This window comes from Pangasianodon hypophthalmus, chromosome 20 (genome assembly GCF_027358585.1).
Source record: "Pangasianodon hypophthalmus isolate fPanHyp1 chromosome 20, fPanHyp1.pri, whole genome shotgun sequence".
Lineage (NCBI taxonomy): Eukaryota > Metazoa > Chordata > Actinopteri > Siluriformes > Pangasiidae > Pangasianodon > Pangasianodon hypophthalmus.
Genome location: NC_069729.1, coordinates 13605641 through 13623570, shown reverse-complemented (window position 1 = coordinate 13623570; position 17930 = coordinate 13605641). Strand labels below are relative to the sequence as shown.

The window sequence follows — 17930 nt, the reverse complement described above, 5'->3', positions numbered from 1 at the left end:
TACTGACATATTTTGCTATTAACACGTTAATATGTTAATATGATTACTATAATTAAAACAAATAGAAAAGGTAGATAACCATTCAAGCACATTAATTTTTAATTTGCTTTTGCAAATATGGAGATGTTCTGAATGAAAATATTTTACATGTAACTAAAACCAGTCATATAATGCATGTGGAGAAAAAAAAAACAGTGGAGAGGAAAATCAGACACAGCTGAAAGAGCAGGATAAGGGGCACAAGAACAGGCAATTCAAAGGTTACAGTCTGAGGCCTTAAGCACGACTTCAGCAAATTAAAACTCCAAAACCTGTACATCTCTTTTAAGATTATACAACTTAAAGCTTTTTGTGCAACTGTACGCTTTTTTTTTCCTGATGAGCTGTGACGAGCTGCTTGCCTTCATAAACATTCAGGCTGATTGAAATGAAAACACATCACCACCCACAAAAGTCTGTTGTCAAGTTTCCAACTTGCACGTCATTTCTGTCACAAAGATGCCATGAAAGACATTTTTTAAAAAATATAGTAAACGAACAAACAGTTAACATCCTCTTTTAAACCGATAATGGATATGACCCTTTAAGTCACATCTGCTGGTTAACATATTGACCTCACCTCTGACTGCATAACATGAAAAATAAGGCATATTCTGGGTTCTTGGTTATACAAATGAATCTAAACAAACTTGAATACTGAGAGGAAATAAAATAAAACACCTATCTTTATACACCATGTTCACAAAAAGTATCCTGGTGCCATATAATGCTCAACAGAGATTTAAACCTTTGGTGTCATGATGCAAAACTGTAAATCAGTGTAATTACATCTTACATCATTTTCCACATTACACTACTACACTACATTACCTTTTAATGACGTTTCCAACTTTTTTTTTTCTTTTTACAGTCAGTGAGTCAGATTGAACAAAAGAATGCACCTTCTGCAACACTTGTCCCACCCTACCCACATACTGTGTTAAAAGGTAACAGCTGAACAGTCAGAGCAAGGTTTTTTCCCCCCTCTAAATTCACCAGTTTCCTCCTACAGCTCAATCTTATTACATTCGCCAACTCTGAGGTCAAAACTGCACACAGAGCACACCATCACTGCCCTTCAGTCACCTGGAAATCAGGCTCGGACCCTGCCCCGTAAAAGTGTTACACTTAAAATAAAGGAAGAAAGAAATACATGATTCCTGTCTTGGTTCTGCACTGGTTCTTTCACACTCATACAAACCACATTCCCTTTTCTTCTCACCAACAACCAAAAAAAGCACAGAGTATGGCTTGGAGTCAATAACAGGTTCTATATGCTCTACGTTTTCCATGGAAAGCTTTGGAGTATATGCTGTTTATCTTTGCAGTTTATATTGTTGTTATGGAATCTTTGCGCCATAATAATCTGTCGAGAATAATGATGTGATCACATGAGAAAACGAGTCATGTGCTTGAGGCTTTCCATGGTAAATATAGCACATATAGTGACCCAAAGTGGAAGTATGTAGGTGTCTGTAATCCAGCCGAGGCTGTGTGGTGTCAGACAGTTGTGGTTTAGTATCCGGTTTTGGGCGGCTCCATGTAGGCTGGGTTGTATGGAGGCTGAGCTGCATTGTAGTCAGTCTGTGGAGGAGGGTGAGTGTAGCCGGGCTGCACAGGGGGATTGAGAGGGTACGGCGGGTGAGCACCATCATAGGCAGCCTGGCTGTATGGTGCAGGATATCCTCCTGGAGATACAGAGAGAAAACACACAGAATTAGGCCATAGCTGACAACAATTACAGCTAAACACTGCTTTACTCACCAACATGAAATGTCTTATTGCTAAGGCTGTGACTGGCATGTCAGTTATTTATATCAGTTATTAATTGTAGCGTTTGTTAATAGCCATATTGTGCACTGTGAGCATTGAATAGTCTGAAATCTCAGACGTTCCAGATCAGTTTTCAGATGAGTGGGTGTTCTGGCAAAACACGAGTGGGTGTTTTGCATGAAAAAAAAGAACAATTAGTTTCATTAATGCAGGCCAGTCTTTTTTTCAACCACTTTTCCTCCTAATTCAGTCATTGCCAATTACCACCCACTGTGTATTTCTCCCTATCACATATCATCAACCAGCTGTGGTGGATGAACCCCAAAAAGGGGTTTCCCCTGAGCCATGTGAAACCTCTGCATCTTTTCAAATAACTGCTCTGAACATGTCTGCAATAGACACTAACATGTAAATACTTGCAAAGCCCCTTCTAGCCCCCTATTTATATTTTAAAATTTTATATATTTATTTATTTCTCACACCAGTCTGTTTTTTTTTTTTAACACATACACTATAAAGCTAAATACTGCTAACAAGTTAGCCAAGTTTACTTAATGCATAATAATAATAATAATAATAATAATAATAATAATAATAATAATAATAATAATTCGGTACAATGTGTCTTGTTAGGTGTTTGTTATTATCCAGTGCCTTTCTCTCCCACACACTGTGCTTTTTGCCTTCTCCAACGCTTGGTACATTTGGGTTCAACTAGCTGATCTGGTGTGAACTGTGTCTACTACAGACCCTGATATGGGGCAAAAGAGTGAAATAGTCACAGCGTGGGTTTAACCATCGTCTCCCAAGATCACTCTGAGCAAGAAAGCTTAAATAGTTGATAAATTCTGAAGACGCAGTACTCAAAAGGACACAGCAGTGCTCAGACTATTGCCTCATTTGTTTCTGAAAATGTTTAATTTGATGAGGAAACGATGCTACCGGAAATGTGAGAGCAACATGATTTCAGAAGAGAAATGAATGCATGAAGCCCATCGGTTAGTGAGGCTCTGGAGGTCGTCCTTTCTACTCAGAGAGCAGGTTAGTTGGAGGGAAGGATAACTGTGGCAATGGCAGTATTCAAACTTGTGGTGATGATAGGACAAACATTTTCTAACTATGACACATCACATAATAATAATAATAATAATAATAATAATAATAATATGTGGCTTACTGCAATGTGAAGCATAAGGCTCAGCAATGTGAAGACACTTATTTATTACTATTACGATTATTACTGTAATAAATTACGCCATGATAAACTTTTTTGAGATATATCACGGGTACTGAAATATCTTTTAACATAAACATTTTGTTAAGAGATTTTCAAAATTTTTTTCCTCCTTAAATAATTTAATTTTGTAGACATTAGAAAATTAACTGTTTAATTTTTTTTTAAAAAATGCAACACTGCTGGCAGTTTGTTAGCAAACGTATACAGCATGATATACACCATCCATCATAGGAATTTCCTCAAGTAGCAGTGTAATCATGTCTCACAGCACGCAGCCTGATATGAAGGTTTATCTGAGCGTGGCCCAGACTGTCAGACTTCAGCTGTACTGTATTTAAAACCTAAGGCAGATGCACTCATTGTAATTACATACTGGACATTTTGGTTTTCCAGAAAAGAGTGACTAATTTAAAAAAATAATGCTTGCTTCTTCCTTACCACAGAGAGGTATTTCATTAGACTGGAAATCAGTAAATCCACCGTCACTGAGGTTCAATGACCTCATACTGTTCCTTAGAAAACGGAAGGGTAAAAATGCTGTCTCATTGAAAGGGACATTGTGTGCTAAGACTATTCTGTATCTGAAATGTGTGTATAAACTTTATGCTCTGGATAATTAAAAAAAGAAAGAATGCATGTAAAGGTGTTAGTATGCTAACTAACTGAGTAATAATTTGTTACAATGTCTTGTTAGGTGAAACTTATCCAAAGCAAAGTGTTAATCAGTGACATGATTATTTATAAAACTTTTTTTTTTTTTTTTTTTTTTTAGAATTCAAATGAGAATAATGTGATTATTTAACGTGCAGTGGTTGTATCCATGGCTACGGCACAGATAATTACAGATGACCACAAACACAAAATCGGATTAGATTTGTCGACTAACTGTGATAGAAAACTATATCTTTTGCAATCAAATTACAGAATGGTAGCTTTGCATCCACTTTCTTCCCATCAATAAAACAATTAATGATGGGCTTGTTATGAGTGAAATATGTGTTTAATACTAAACTCATCTTTTTTCAGGCTGCCTCTGGGAAAAACCTGAACAACCATGCAACAGAACACGGTGTAACAGACCCAACAACTTTTACACATTTTTACGTAGGATCACCCGAGTACGCTGCTATGAGTTATCACTAAGATATACAAAAGGCAGGCTTATTTTTTCCCACAATAAAAATGGCAGATAAGCCAATCGACAACTTGAATCTAGAATGACTGATAGATGCGCAGGTGTTTTTAACTCAGTATTAATTTGAAACCAATATTAACTGACACCCTGGAAGCCCCACCCCATCCCCTCATCTCATATTAGTAAGCTCTCATCTTCTCTCGATTTTCCCACTTGAAAGATGCACTGATGTAGTGCACTCACTTTCTGTCAAGGTAAATAATAGAACATTTGAGTGCATTAATTGTGGATTAAAAGTGCAGCGCATATACACAGGGTTTTACACTAACCACACGGTAGTGGTAGCTCCCCTAGAAGCAGCCGGTGATTACCATAAAACCCTGTATATATGTGCGCTACAGTTTCTACCTGAGATTTGTGAAAGGACTATACTGAAAATGTAGAGATTTTACAGGCAGGGTTGGCAGGTCTAGTGTTATCATAACAAACAGCAGCTCATGTTTGCCTGTACCCAGTTTCCACTTCAGTTGATCAGTTTACAAGCTGTATATGTAAAGGCAAAGCACCTACACTTTCCCCCCACCTTTTTCCACCAAATTATTCAGTTTGACGCTGAATAATAGATGATTCAGTTCTTGTAACACTAAATGTGTGGTACATTTTTATACCGAACAAGGTCTCACGTTTTAAAAGATTTTGCTTTTAGTGATCATATGATCATCACACCTTAACCCTTTACTAACACAGCAAGTAAAAATTCTGAAGTCATTACAGATACCTGTAACAGCAGACAGTGGCTACGTTGTTTCCATTATTTTTTTAAACACCTCAGCATGGTTAGCAAACACTGCTGACTTTTTATTATTGGCACACTTCAAGAGAAAAGGCAAAAATGATTGTGTGAAAAATATTTCACGCAATGGTTGAAAATTTTCACTGAAACAACCGGAGAATCTACTTACTCTGAAATAGTCTTTTTTTTGTAATAATTAGTATTCTTTCAGAAAATTACTTAAAACAAATAAAAACGTTGTAATAATAACAAATCTCTCAGTGTTTAGGAACTTTTTCCTGTCACTTTTGACCATGTCCTGCTTCCTTGGGTTGAAAGCTGAAAAATCGAATGAGTCACTAAGTGGAATTCCTTGTCAAGATGAAAGCCTGATGCATCTACACATAAATTAATACAATTCTGTCCTATTCCTTTATTTTTACTACAAGTGGAACTCGGCACCTGTGCTCTTGACAGGGATGCCTGCCCTGCCAACAAGTCTAGTCCGTTTTCAAACAGAAAGGAAGCTACTGAAGAAAAACTATCTGTCATTTGACTTTGCTGTGACGTTGATACTGTTTGGATTAATTCCATTCATCTGCTGGTTACAGTGTTAATTCCATATAAATCCTACAAACATTCAACCACTCATTCTTGAGATATTATGCTAATTTCGGATGGACGCACGGACAGACAAATTGAAAAAAATTCACACTACTTGGTGGCGGAGGCATAAACATGAGCACATAAACATAAATATAACTTGAAGTGTTAACCAAAAGTGCCGTTTGTTTTTTAAATGTATTGGTTACTAACATGAGCCAAAAGCATGAAAAGGCAGAGAGCACAACAAACTTACTGGCTTTTCCTCAAGTATTTAAAAAGAAATAGAAAAAAAGAAATAATCAATCCCTAAGTATCACATGAGAAATAAGAAAATTTTAAAGTGGCAAATGAATTATTAAGGATTAAAAGCTAATTCAAAATTCACCACAGATCATGCAACTGTATTTCACACTGCAGACCCTTAACAGATTCTTTAAATGTCAACAGCAGATCAGTTACACAATACTGCACAATGTTGTTATTTTGACATTTCTGCAAAAAATAAAAATAAAATAAAACAAAATAAAATAAAATAATTTTTTGCAAAATATCATCTCTCCCCACTCCTATTCAGGAGGAGGTAGCCTGTATCTGCAACATTTTTGCACCACTTAAGATGAAGTCTGTCTTAATATTAATTAACATAATTAATATTTTAACTTTTAAAAATTCACCTAAAACACACTGCAGTTGAGTTTAGATTTGGAAGGAAAAGTTCACAGTGCTGTTCTTACCACTCTCCTGGTATGGAGGAGGCGGTCCTGGTGCATAAGGCTGGCCCTGATACGGGGCAGGGGGCATGGCCTGCCCTCCGTACCCTGGCTGGGCACCATAGCCGGGCTGTGCGGGAACTTGCTGGTAGGCTGGATACTGAGTAGAAGGGTTTGGAGGCTGCTGCTGAGGATACTGGGTAGTTACTACTGTGGTTGTGGTCGTCGCCATCACCGCTGTTGAGGGAGATAAAAATTAAAAATGAACCTTCTCAATATCAACTTTTCAGTTATCTTCTCTGACTGTATGAAAACTTATTTTTCAGTGTAATAAATGTGGTGGAAATTGTTTAGATGCAGCTTTTTTTGTAGTTTGACAAGCATGCATATTATTGTCTACTAAAAGTATAATGAATCAGTATGACATGACTAACAAACAATAGTACTGTAAAAAGACTAAAACCATGACTAAACTATTTAAGAACTATTTTGTCAATGGCCAAAGTCACCCTACAGGGTGCCCTAAAGTAATCAAGGTTAAGAGATAACACATTCTTTAAGCTTTGTGGAAACAAATAATACTGATTAAAATGTATGGAATCTTGGCAACACACTCCACATATAAGTGAGACATTCACAAGAAGGAAACGCCCTTTAAAGCATGCAGCCTGACAACCTGCAAATATCTCACAATGAAATCAGAAAGGATTGCAAAGTCAAAAAGATACTTAAGCATAAACATGTCAGGAACATATTCCATCCATATGGATTTAATATTAAGAAAATCTCTGAATGGGTTTGAAAGATTTATTGTTTTAAACTGGGATCTTACAAAGCCAAAGCTACTACGACAAAGATTAAAACAACTAATTTGATGACACTGTTATACATTGTTAAGGTCCGCCCACTGTCTCGTGAAAGTCTAGTGTTATGCCTTCTTTGTTCATGTTGTGGTTTGGCAAATGGCCTCTTGTGAAAAAGCATGTGACCACTTCCTGCATGGCTGGTATGCAATCACTCCAGTGAAGACGTCTTGGAAAACCTGAGTCAGAGTGAGCGGGGAATCCCACAGTTCCTTTACTACTTCTAACCTAGGCACACTCCCAAGTCCACTGGACCAAATCTAAACCCAGAGAACATGAGGAGAGGGCCAACAAATACCGCTAGCATTCCATTTAGCAATATCACGCCTACAATGAGTAAATTCAAAAGGATTTCAGCATTCAGTATTTAGACTAGCAGTTTTTAAAGGACTTGAAATATAATGCTTTTGCCATTTCTTTGCAATTTAGGCCATTAGAATATAGAATAGAAGAAGAAGCCTTTATTTATGTCACATATACATTACAGTACAGTGGAATTCTTTCTTCACGTATCCCAGCTTGTTAAGAAGCTGGGGTCAGAGTGAAGGGTCAGCCATGATACAGCACCTCTGGAGCAGAGAGGGTTAGGGGCCTTGCTGGAGCTTGGACCCCTGTAATCCACAGCCTTTAACCACTGAGCCACCACTGCGCTTTAACTATCAACTTAAAAGCCACAATTAGAAATCACAAATTGCATCATGTCATGCACAGATAAAAACCACTGAAACCAAATTAACAGAATTAGTTTTTATTTTTATTTTTTTGCAGCCGCGCTATGACCAAAAACAGCAACAATTTTACATCAAAACAGACCTAACTATGATTTAGTTACTTAATTCATGATTCATATACGTATGCTTATAGGGTCTTATTTATCTATCTTATCTGTAAATCATTCGCAGGCGTATTTACACAAGAAATGGGGTATTTGTGAAAATCCAGTAAAAATGTTTGTATCATACGTTTTGCTTCTGAGTTTAAGGAGACTCACTAACATAAACCGTAATTGATCAGGTTCAAATGAATAATTTGTGACATTTCATATTAATGAAAGCAATCCAGTCCATTAATTAAGACTAGCCGTTCTGTAAGGACATAAGTGATGGCACCCTGTAAAATGAGGTAGTGTTAGCATGTGTCTATGGTAGCTGAGGCGCTGCAGTGGCTGAGCTGCATTACAAGCGCTATACAAATTAAAGCAAGCGCTATACAAATTAAACTGAATCGAGTTCTGCTTGTGTGGCATAGAAGACATATAGATCATCATGCAAGAAGGATTATTAAAATATTCAGTCACACCCACCCTGACAGTTAAGAGAGCTGAAATCGGAGCAGTGCTTCATCATATTTTTATCTTGCTTTTTATTTAAACGTCTGTGGATGTTTAACAGAAAGTATGGTATCATGTAAACTATATTCCAATGGCTTTAAGTGTAAGAGTACTGTTACTATTACTGTAATGCCACATCTGAGACGTGCCTAATCTAGTCCTCAGAGACTACCAGCAAATTCATTATTAACACTTCAGAGAAGAAATTTGATGGCTGTGACTCCCTGACCAAACCAGATCTAGCTCTACCTAGAGAGCCCGATATGTTTCTTCAGTAAACACGGTCAAAAACATGCACTTCCACAGAAGTGGCTATTTGACTGACACCCACTACTTGTTTCAGATATAACGCTCAAATAAATTTGAAAGAGGCTGTGGACTTTTTTCCCCAGTAACTACACCTTCATCTGAAAAGTGTGAGTCACAGCATTCAAAAGTTTTATGAGAGCCATTCAGATTGCAACCTTCAAGGTTCTGACTTTTGTGGTCAGAAAAGTGTACAACAGGTAACAGACATTTTGTGAGCCATGAGCAAAGCATCTGAAACTGACACTAGCTGGGAAATATCTGGAGTAGGTGTTTCTGCCTTTTATTACCACTGGACTGATATTTCGCAGAAATACCAAAGAAGTTTTGACTTACGTCTGGGTTTTCTGCACATTTTGTATAAGCAGCAGCACGGGCAAACGCAGCAGGCTATGATGAGTATGATGATGATGATCATAGACACTACACCAGCAGCAATGGGAATGGTGCTGTACTCCGTGCTGTTGAAAAGGAAAAATAAGTATTAGACACAAGCATTCAACCCTAATTTAATTCAGTCCTGATTCTCTGTGTGTCTGCAATGATTTGACCTGTCTGGGGAGTCAACAACACACTGCGTTCAAATAAATAGAAATTAAAAAGGTGTCTTATAGGCCAGCGATCAACATACAAGATAATCTCCATTCTTTGGAGAAAAGCATTTGCAGAAATCCAGACACATGAGCATATTATGTCATTAGGTAATACTGGGCCTGCTTATCAAGTGATCCAGTCTAGAGCTACATTAGCCACAGCCTACATTTATTCAACAGCAGGTCATTAGCAGTTTTACAAAGGACAAAGATGTTATGCTAAGAGTTATTCATTCAAATTACTGTATATTCATATAATGGATTTATATTGAGGATTGACTCAAACACTTGAGGCCCTATTTGAATGTGTATTGACTTGTACACAAAATTATCAGATGGAGACGCATCCTTTTTTTTTGTTTTTTAATTTCAAATGCATGATCTCATATTTGTTTATTATAATTAAAGTTTTAAATTGGCAGGGTGATGTTTAAACAAGAAAATCAGCTTAAAATGAAGCAGGGACAGAGAAACAACCTAAGGAATTAAAAAGTGTCTGTGCTATCAAAGCGCAATTTCTTTTTGTAAGAACAGAATTGGACTGTGGTAGGTGGTAAAGTGACTGTACAGGACTGTCAAGAGAAATTTAAGAGGCCTGATGGGTAGTAAGTACGGAATGTACCACACTAATAAGAAGTGTGCGGAGGGCAACTGCCTTTTCTTCTATACTGGAATTATTTCACAAGTCACAGTATGCGCAAGATAACTCACAGATCAATTCCATATGAAACAGCTTGTGGTACCAATGTGTGAAAATCAGATGTTTCACCTCATGTATTGTAGGCCTGTTGTAATTTGGCAGGTGGCTGTCACATAAACTATTGGGACTTACATATTTTTCATTCATTGAATGGCACTTTTATAAGCTTAACAGTAGGGTAATAATTTTATACCTCTTATGAAGAACAACCATTTATGGGAAGTGAATATGCGAGTAAATGAAAATGAAACTAAATTCATGTAAATTAAATTTTTGCCTGCCTTTTACAAACTGTACAAAATTGAAAAACATGACCCAAATGAACAAGATGAACAAAAAACAATTATACAAAATGGGTAAACAAGCAATATACTATAGCAAAAAATAATAATAATGTAATATGACAAACACAGGGTGCCTGAGTGCCATCAACAACAAGTGTTAGCAAGTGGCCAAAACACACATTGTTACTTTATATTCTTTAATGCGTACGATAAAAAAAAAACACGATGGGTGAGGCTCAGTCAGCTCCCTAGCTCGATAGGTCATGAATCAGTATACCGTGTACATGAGTTCAGGCATTGGTAAGGACCCTGGCTCATTACACACACACAATTTCCAAAGACATGACTATGTACCCGCGTTGTAAAACATCACCACAGGCTTTTATCAACAACAGGCAGGACCAGTATCTTTCTGACATACAGTACATTGTCATATAAACTTGTTAGCGTAATCACATGCGTTTCTGTCATGGTACTTCAAGCAGGATCGTAGGCTAGCTAGTGGATTTTTTCATTAAACACTTACAAGTCGCTAGACTCAACCAAACCATATATAGAACATCAAATAAAAGTTCAAAATCTCTAACGTAAGTAATCATTTGAGAGCTACAACAACTACAACAAGCTACTTGTAGTTGTAGCTAGACAAGCTAGATTGGCAGACGAAGTTCGTCTGCCATTTTTTGAGCTGAGAGGCTTCAGAAAAAATGACGTCATTTCCAGTAAGGGAACATAGTGAGCACCGACACTCCCTGGTTTTTGCGTTGCATTGTGGGATTTGTTAGGGAGCGAATGTTCCAGCACACTGGAAGGATTTTGCGATTGAGACAGCCCTTAAAATGGCCAACTTTCTGATCAGTACCCTGACTACTGAACTGAGCTGTTTGAGACGCACCCAATTACAAATAACTGTAACAGCTTCAACCTTATGCCCACTTCCTACATTCTGATGGTTTATAAGGTCATCAGGCTGTGTTGTGTAAAACATCTTTATTGGAAAGAAAGCAGAAATGCTAACCATTTTCCTTTTTTGGTGGCTGTACAAAAGACTATACACTGTCAGGGAGGAACAAACACCGTCACAGCTTCACAGTGCACAACAGGGTCTGGCACTAACTACTGGTTAAAACTGCTGTCTCAAAACAAATCAAAACTGAACTCAGGTTTTGGAAAAAATCTTTTTGAGCAATAAGGCATAGAAATCATTGGACCAATGAAAAACTTCTATCGAACATGAACCCCTGACAAAATAGTTTCAGGCTCAGTTATCTGTGTTACTCAGTTAATATTCGTGGCTACACTTAAATGGATCACAAAGGGGCAGTGGCACCTGTTCACAAACACACATGCTATTTCCTAACACACCGCATGCCTTATTTACCCAACAAGTACACTTAACTAGGCTTAATTAAATAACAAGTCACTAACTGCAATACAACTTTAATGTTGTGTTTAATAATTTACTGACATTACTCTGTCATTAATCTGACATTATCATACCAACCACATGAGACATGCAATCTAACACGAGGTGACAGTATTCCATGCATTTTTTAAGGGTCTTCACACTTTTTTTTTTATATATATATCTTATCTGCAACTCAAGCCCTGATTTTGTCAAATTCCAACCAGATGAATAGGAAAAAATAAATGGAAAATAAACATCCACTGTCTGTCTTGCTAAATGAAATGTTCCATTCAGTTTTGTTGCCGTGTGAATGAGAGCTGAATCCTTTTCTGTGTGTGGAAGCTTTGGGGTTGACTCTTTTCAAGATTTTAGTGTCTGGAATCAGTGAATCGACTTGGTTTCGAGGTTTTTTTTTGACTCACTTCAATGTGAAAGGAAACCAGGATGGCGACTTCATGATAAAAAAAAAAAAAAAGATATATATCGAAAATATATAGTGTATATACTAAGAGAATTAGACAGTGTAGCATTTATCAGTGTTAATGGGTACAACTACTTACAAGTGAATTCAATTCAAACAGTTTGCTACTTGCTGCTCAACAGTGCATGCTGCACATGCTACATGACATGAGCTGTTATGAAGTGAGAAAAAGCTTGTCTCACAGACTAATCATTCATTCCAGACCATGTTCAGTCATTTTCAACCCACTGAGTTGTCATGAACTACCAAATATTTTTTGGCCAAAGTAGCACAAAATGTTTTCTGGCAGGGTAGGACAGACAGACCATAAATGTGGTCTAGATAAGGTATGAGAACTCAGTATACAGCGGTTAACAAGCGTCAAGCAGGTACACTGTGCTTCCCCTGTTTCTCATATTTACCAAAAACAAATGACTACAAATCAAAATATAACTCAAGTTATGAATTACAAGCACACGTTATTTCCTGAGAACCAGTGTACTGTAACTTAAAGAGTTCCTATACTTTAGAGGAGGTTGTTTCTGCTGTAATGTGTAGTCATTTGCATCAAATGTGTTTTTATTCTCTATGAACTAACACAGCGCCACAGCTGGCTTTATATACGGCCAGCTAACGAAAATCCTTACCAACTATTGTTATCGCCGGTTTTTACCGATTTTGTCATTTAGCTGTTGCAGTTCTAATTTTTTTTTTTTTAATTAAAATATTATTTTAAAAACTTCAACATAAATATGGCATAAATGATGTTCCTGTACTTATTCCTTTCCTTACATCAGGTAAAATCTGGCCAAAAGTTTTAGGACGGTTTAGGACAACAGTTCAGGATGACACTCTTAGAGTTGACGCAAAAGCTTACACACACCTAGGCTAAAGCCATTCAAACTTAATTTTTCACAGCTCCACACATTTCATGTTACCATACATTTCTTTTGGCAGGTCAATTAGAATATCTACTTTAATTTCATAAGAGATCATTTCAAAATAATAACCAACATTTATTTCAGCTTTAATTCACTATATAAGATTTTCAGGGTTGATCGTTTACATACACTTTGTTAGTATTTGGTGGCATTGCCTTTTAATTGCTTGAACATGAATCAAACTCTTGGGGTAGTCTTCCACAAGCTTCTCACAGTACTTTGCTGACATTTTTGCCCATTCTGGCTGATGTCTTGAGGTGTTGCTTCAGTATTTCTAGATAATCCTTCTTCCTCATGATGCCATCTACTTTCTGAAGTGTCCCAGTCACTTTCCAGCAAAACTCCCACACAACGTGATGCTGCCATCCCCATGCTTCACAGTTGGGATGGTGTTCTTCGGATTAAAAGTCTCAGCTATTTTCCTCTATAGTTAGTGCTGATCATTATGGCCAAACAGTTATTTTTTGTTTGTTTCTGTACTCTGAATGTACTCTGACCGGAGAACATTCCTCCAAAAGGCTGGTTATCACCTGCAAACGTCAGTCTCACTTTTTTAATCTTGCGGTTCAGTTGAACCTTTTGGACCAAAGTTTTCATCCCTGGGAGTTCATTTGTTCCTCTTTCCTGAATGATACAGTGTCTGTATGGTCCCAGGATTTTTACATTTGCATACAAATGTTTGTACAGATGCTCATGGTACCGTCGGTTCTTTGGAAATTGCTCCTAAGAAGGAACCGGACTTGTGGAGTTCAACAATTTTTTTTTTCTGATGTCTGGGCTGAATTGCTTGGATTTTCCCATGGTATCAAGGACAAACAGGCACAGGCTCTAAAGGTCAGCCCTTTAACCTTCTTTATCTCCAAATTATGACAACTGGACAATAAGAAGCATTATGAAGCATTATCTAAAAGTCATTACGTCAATTTCTTCTATACTGTATAAAGAGACAGTCAACTTGGCATATGTAAACTTTTGACCCACTAGAATTCTGATATAGTGAATTAAAGCTGAAATAAATCAGTCTCTAATAGACTGTTTTAAAATTTCCTCTTATGTGAACAAAGTAGATGCCGTAAATGACCTGCCAAAGAAATGTATGGTAACATGAAATGTGTGGAGTTGTGAAAAACTGAGATTGAATATCTTTAGCCTAGGTGTATGTACATTTTTGCTTGAAACAAACAAAAAAACAAACAAACAGGAATAGTACTGAAACAGCAAAGTTCAACAGGACTGCCATATTATACACACACACTACATGGCCAAAGCTATGTGGAAACCTACCCATCACAATCATATGTGCTTGTTGAACTTCCCATTCCAGAATTTTTATTGGTTCTCTGGTTTTGGCGACACCCCAAAACATAAACTACTACACTAATAGTGTTAGTACACCAGTGATGTCTATACTATTTAGGTAATATTTTTTAATCATTCTATTTCTCAAAATACAAGCAAATATGCAGCTTAAACCACACCAACCCTGATCAGGATAAAGCAGTTATTAAAAATGAATGAAGGAATATGAATGAAAGTCCATTATAAACCAGACATGGTAAACACACTGTGCAGCATTCAATACACTCCCATGTTAATCTATGTGGACATCCTGTTCACTGCAAGCTTCATATCTGACTGTGTGCTCCAACCCACAAGACAATAAAACTGCGGGACCAAACAAAATCAGTCCTGATACACACCTCTAGAATGAGAAGCAGGACGAAGACGTTGCATGAAAGTCATGTGAAAAAGAAAGGACACCCTCCTTCACTTCTATGTTTCTATTTATCAGGGCCTAATAACAGTTTTGGTCCTCACCAACTTCTGTAACAACTTTTAAATAAATAACCTCTAGTGACAACATTAAAACCATGACAGATTTCAATATTTAGTCATCATTTCCAAAAAATAAACTCAATGTTGTCTGAGTTTATTTGCTTGTTTAGAGAAATTGGTGAGGACCACACAATGTAATAATAATAATAATAATAATAATAATAAAAACATAGAACTGAAGGAAGTATTTTCTTTTTCCATAACTGTAAACATCCCAGGAGATCAGCAGTTTCTAACAAACTCAAAGTAGCCCGTCTGGCGCCATGCCACGGTTAAAGTCACAGAGATCACACTTGTTCCCCATTCTGATGTTTGATGTGAACATGAATTGAAGACTTGTATCTGCATGATCTTATGCTTATTGCACTGCTGCCACATGTTTGGCTGATTGGATAATTGCATGGATGTACAGGTCTACGGTGATGGTGTTGGTCACGTATCACACATATATAGTGAAGCAGAGTATATTTAAGACTGTTATTGTGGTGAATTATGTTGTGTCAACGTTTACATAAGTAAGGAAAATAATGCAAAAATGAAAGAAACGTAAACAACAAAGTAATTTAGCAAGCCCACTTATATAACAGGCCTACAGGAAGCTGTATACGGAAACTTGCATCAGCTAGGGGCTGCAAATCAGCAAAGTGACTCACTTCCAAACTAGTAAAGCTGAAACAAGCCTTAATCAGTTAAGTTAAAGGTTTCATTAATGTAAAACTTTTATTCTTGTTCTTCTCTACCAAAACAAAAGTGCTAAACGTTTTAGAGAAAAAAAATAAATAAATTTACCAGAAGTAACAATACACCATGCAATGAAAACATGTAACATTTTGACTTGATGTTAAATCATTCTTACTGCCTGCAGTAGTCCTCATCGAGTTTCCTAAAGGGATCTGAGCAGCAGTACCGACTGTCACAGGTTCCACAGCAGAACTGGATAAACGAGCAATCCTGGGACCTTTTGTAAATACCAGCCGTAGTGAAGTAGCTATCACAGTCATCAGCTAGAGAATGGAAGGAAATAAGAATTAAGGGATATTTAAGCATTATTATGAATAATATATATATATATATATATATATATATTAAATAAAGAGGTTAAACTTCTGGATCTGTGTAATGATCAGGTGAAGGATAGTGCTCTAGTAAACAGCAGCAGGAACATTTTTTCTTTTCTTTTCAAGACTTCAGACATTTTGTGCAAGTTAAAAATGTAGTAAAAATCCCTGCTATTAAACCTAAGAGGATTAAAAAAACACTAAGAAAAATATTTGAACTAAATATGATGTTAATATCTAAATAAATTAATTAATTACTCAATAATTTAGACAAAAAAATCAGCTCACTGGATGACAGTCTGATATAACACTTCCACATCATATTTACAAGCTTACAGGATTTAACATGAAGTTATAAAATAATATTAAGTAATTAAATATAATTTTATTTACAACAAGCATGCTGTCATTTCTACAGGACCTGAGTGAGTCCGAGTTTAACGTTAGTGGTCTAATGTGCTTCAGAAACACTTTATTGTGTTTATAGGACAAAGTTGAAGTTAAAATATGTACAAAATACTTCTGTAGTATACTATTATCCAAGCTTGGGTAGGATATGAACATTTATATCCTCTATATTTGTGTATATTTCCGCTGAAGGAATAAAAAAAAAAAAACTCTGAGAGAAGCTAACGGCTAACAACAACACAACAACAGTAAGGAGAAGAAAGCGCGAGCTGTTTGCCAATTCTTCTAACGCGCACACACACACACACACACACACACTACATTAACAAATCATTAACATAAACAGTGCGTCAACTTCGCTATATAAGATGAAAATGTTACAAACGCTCAAAACCACAACACCAAGTCTTCTGTCGCATAAATAAAACACTCGACATTTAGGGAGAAAATTAATAAATTTGTGGATAGATAAATAAATAAATAAATAACGTCGCCCCCCCCCAAAAAAAAACAAAAAAAACCCACACACACACTAAAATTACACTTCCACTTACCAACTACGGTTAAAAGCAAAGTGGCAGTGAAGGCCAGGACGGCGGAGATGGACGAGGCCATGCTGAATATCTCTCTCCCCTTTCAGCTCTCAAATGCTCTTCAGTCTTCTACTGTAATGTGAGATATAGGAGCTGGACAACACGCCTCTGAGCCTCTCACTACCAGGGTTGCCAGATTAACAGGTTTCCCCCTGCTGGTTTATTTGGAACGTAAATAATCACATAGATTGAGAGGGATTAGTATTCAGACACCTTTGTTTGTGTTGTTTAATACACTTTCTGTATATATTCTGTCTCCACTACACATATAATGTCTTATAACTTATGAATTTGAACAAAAAAGTATGAATTCAATTGATAAGGGAAAAAATATTCATAACCATAAATATCAGCAATAATACTTTGTTGCCAGTTTCTAGGTGTCTATAGTTATTAGCTTATTGCAGCACTTCGGTTCATTTTTGGCCCATTCCTCTTGGCAAATCATCTTAAATTCCTCAAGGGTCCCTCTGAAGGACTCACAATTTCAAAATCCTGCATAAATTTAAAAAGTCATGAGATTGGATCTTTTATTAAGCCAGTCTTGAGTTATTCTGGCTGTATGTTTGGGGTCGTTGTCTTGTCGAAAAGTCCACGTTCTCCCCAGATTCATTTTCTTGGGTGATGAGATTAAATTCTCATCTAATATATCCTGGTACAAAGCTCCGTTCCTGTTTCTTTTGATGATGTGTTATGTCCCAGTACCATTTGCAGAGAAACAACATGATGCTCCCACCCCCGTGCTTCACTGTAAGTATGGTGTTCATGGGATCATATGCGTAGAAGAGATGATTGCAGTGCGATTCAGTGCTTATTGTTCTCTGCGTAACTGTTGTTCCTACTGCTTTCAGGTCATCCCGCAGCTCTTTTTCGAGGGA

At 36.8% G+C, this 17930-nt stretch overlaps 1 protein-coding gene across 1 annotated transcript; it reads right to left on the bottom strand.

Annotated features, from left to right (window-relative positions):
- Window positions 1-81: 81 nt before the first annotated feature.
- Window positions 82-17173, bottom strand: shisa10.1 (shisa family member 10, tandem duplicate 1). Its single transcript, XM_026932513.3, has 5 exons — window positions 17014-17173; window positions 15850-15997; window positions 9108-9232; window positions 6297-6509; window positions 82-1727 (listed from the first exon to the last, which is right to left on the bottom strand). The coding sequence occupies exons 1-5, from the start codon at window positions 17072-17074 to the stop codon at window positions 1555-1557; spliced, it is 720 nt and encodes a 239-aa protein (XP_026788314.1). The 5' UTR covers window positions 17075-17173; the 3' UTR covers window positions 82-1554.
- Window positions 17174-17930: the final 757 nt, after the last annotated feature.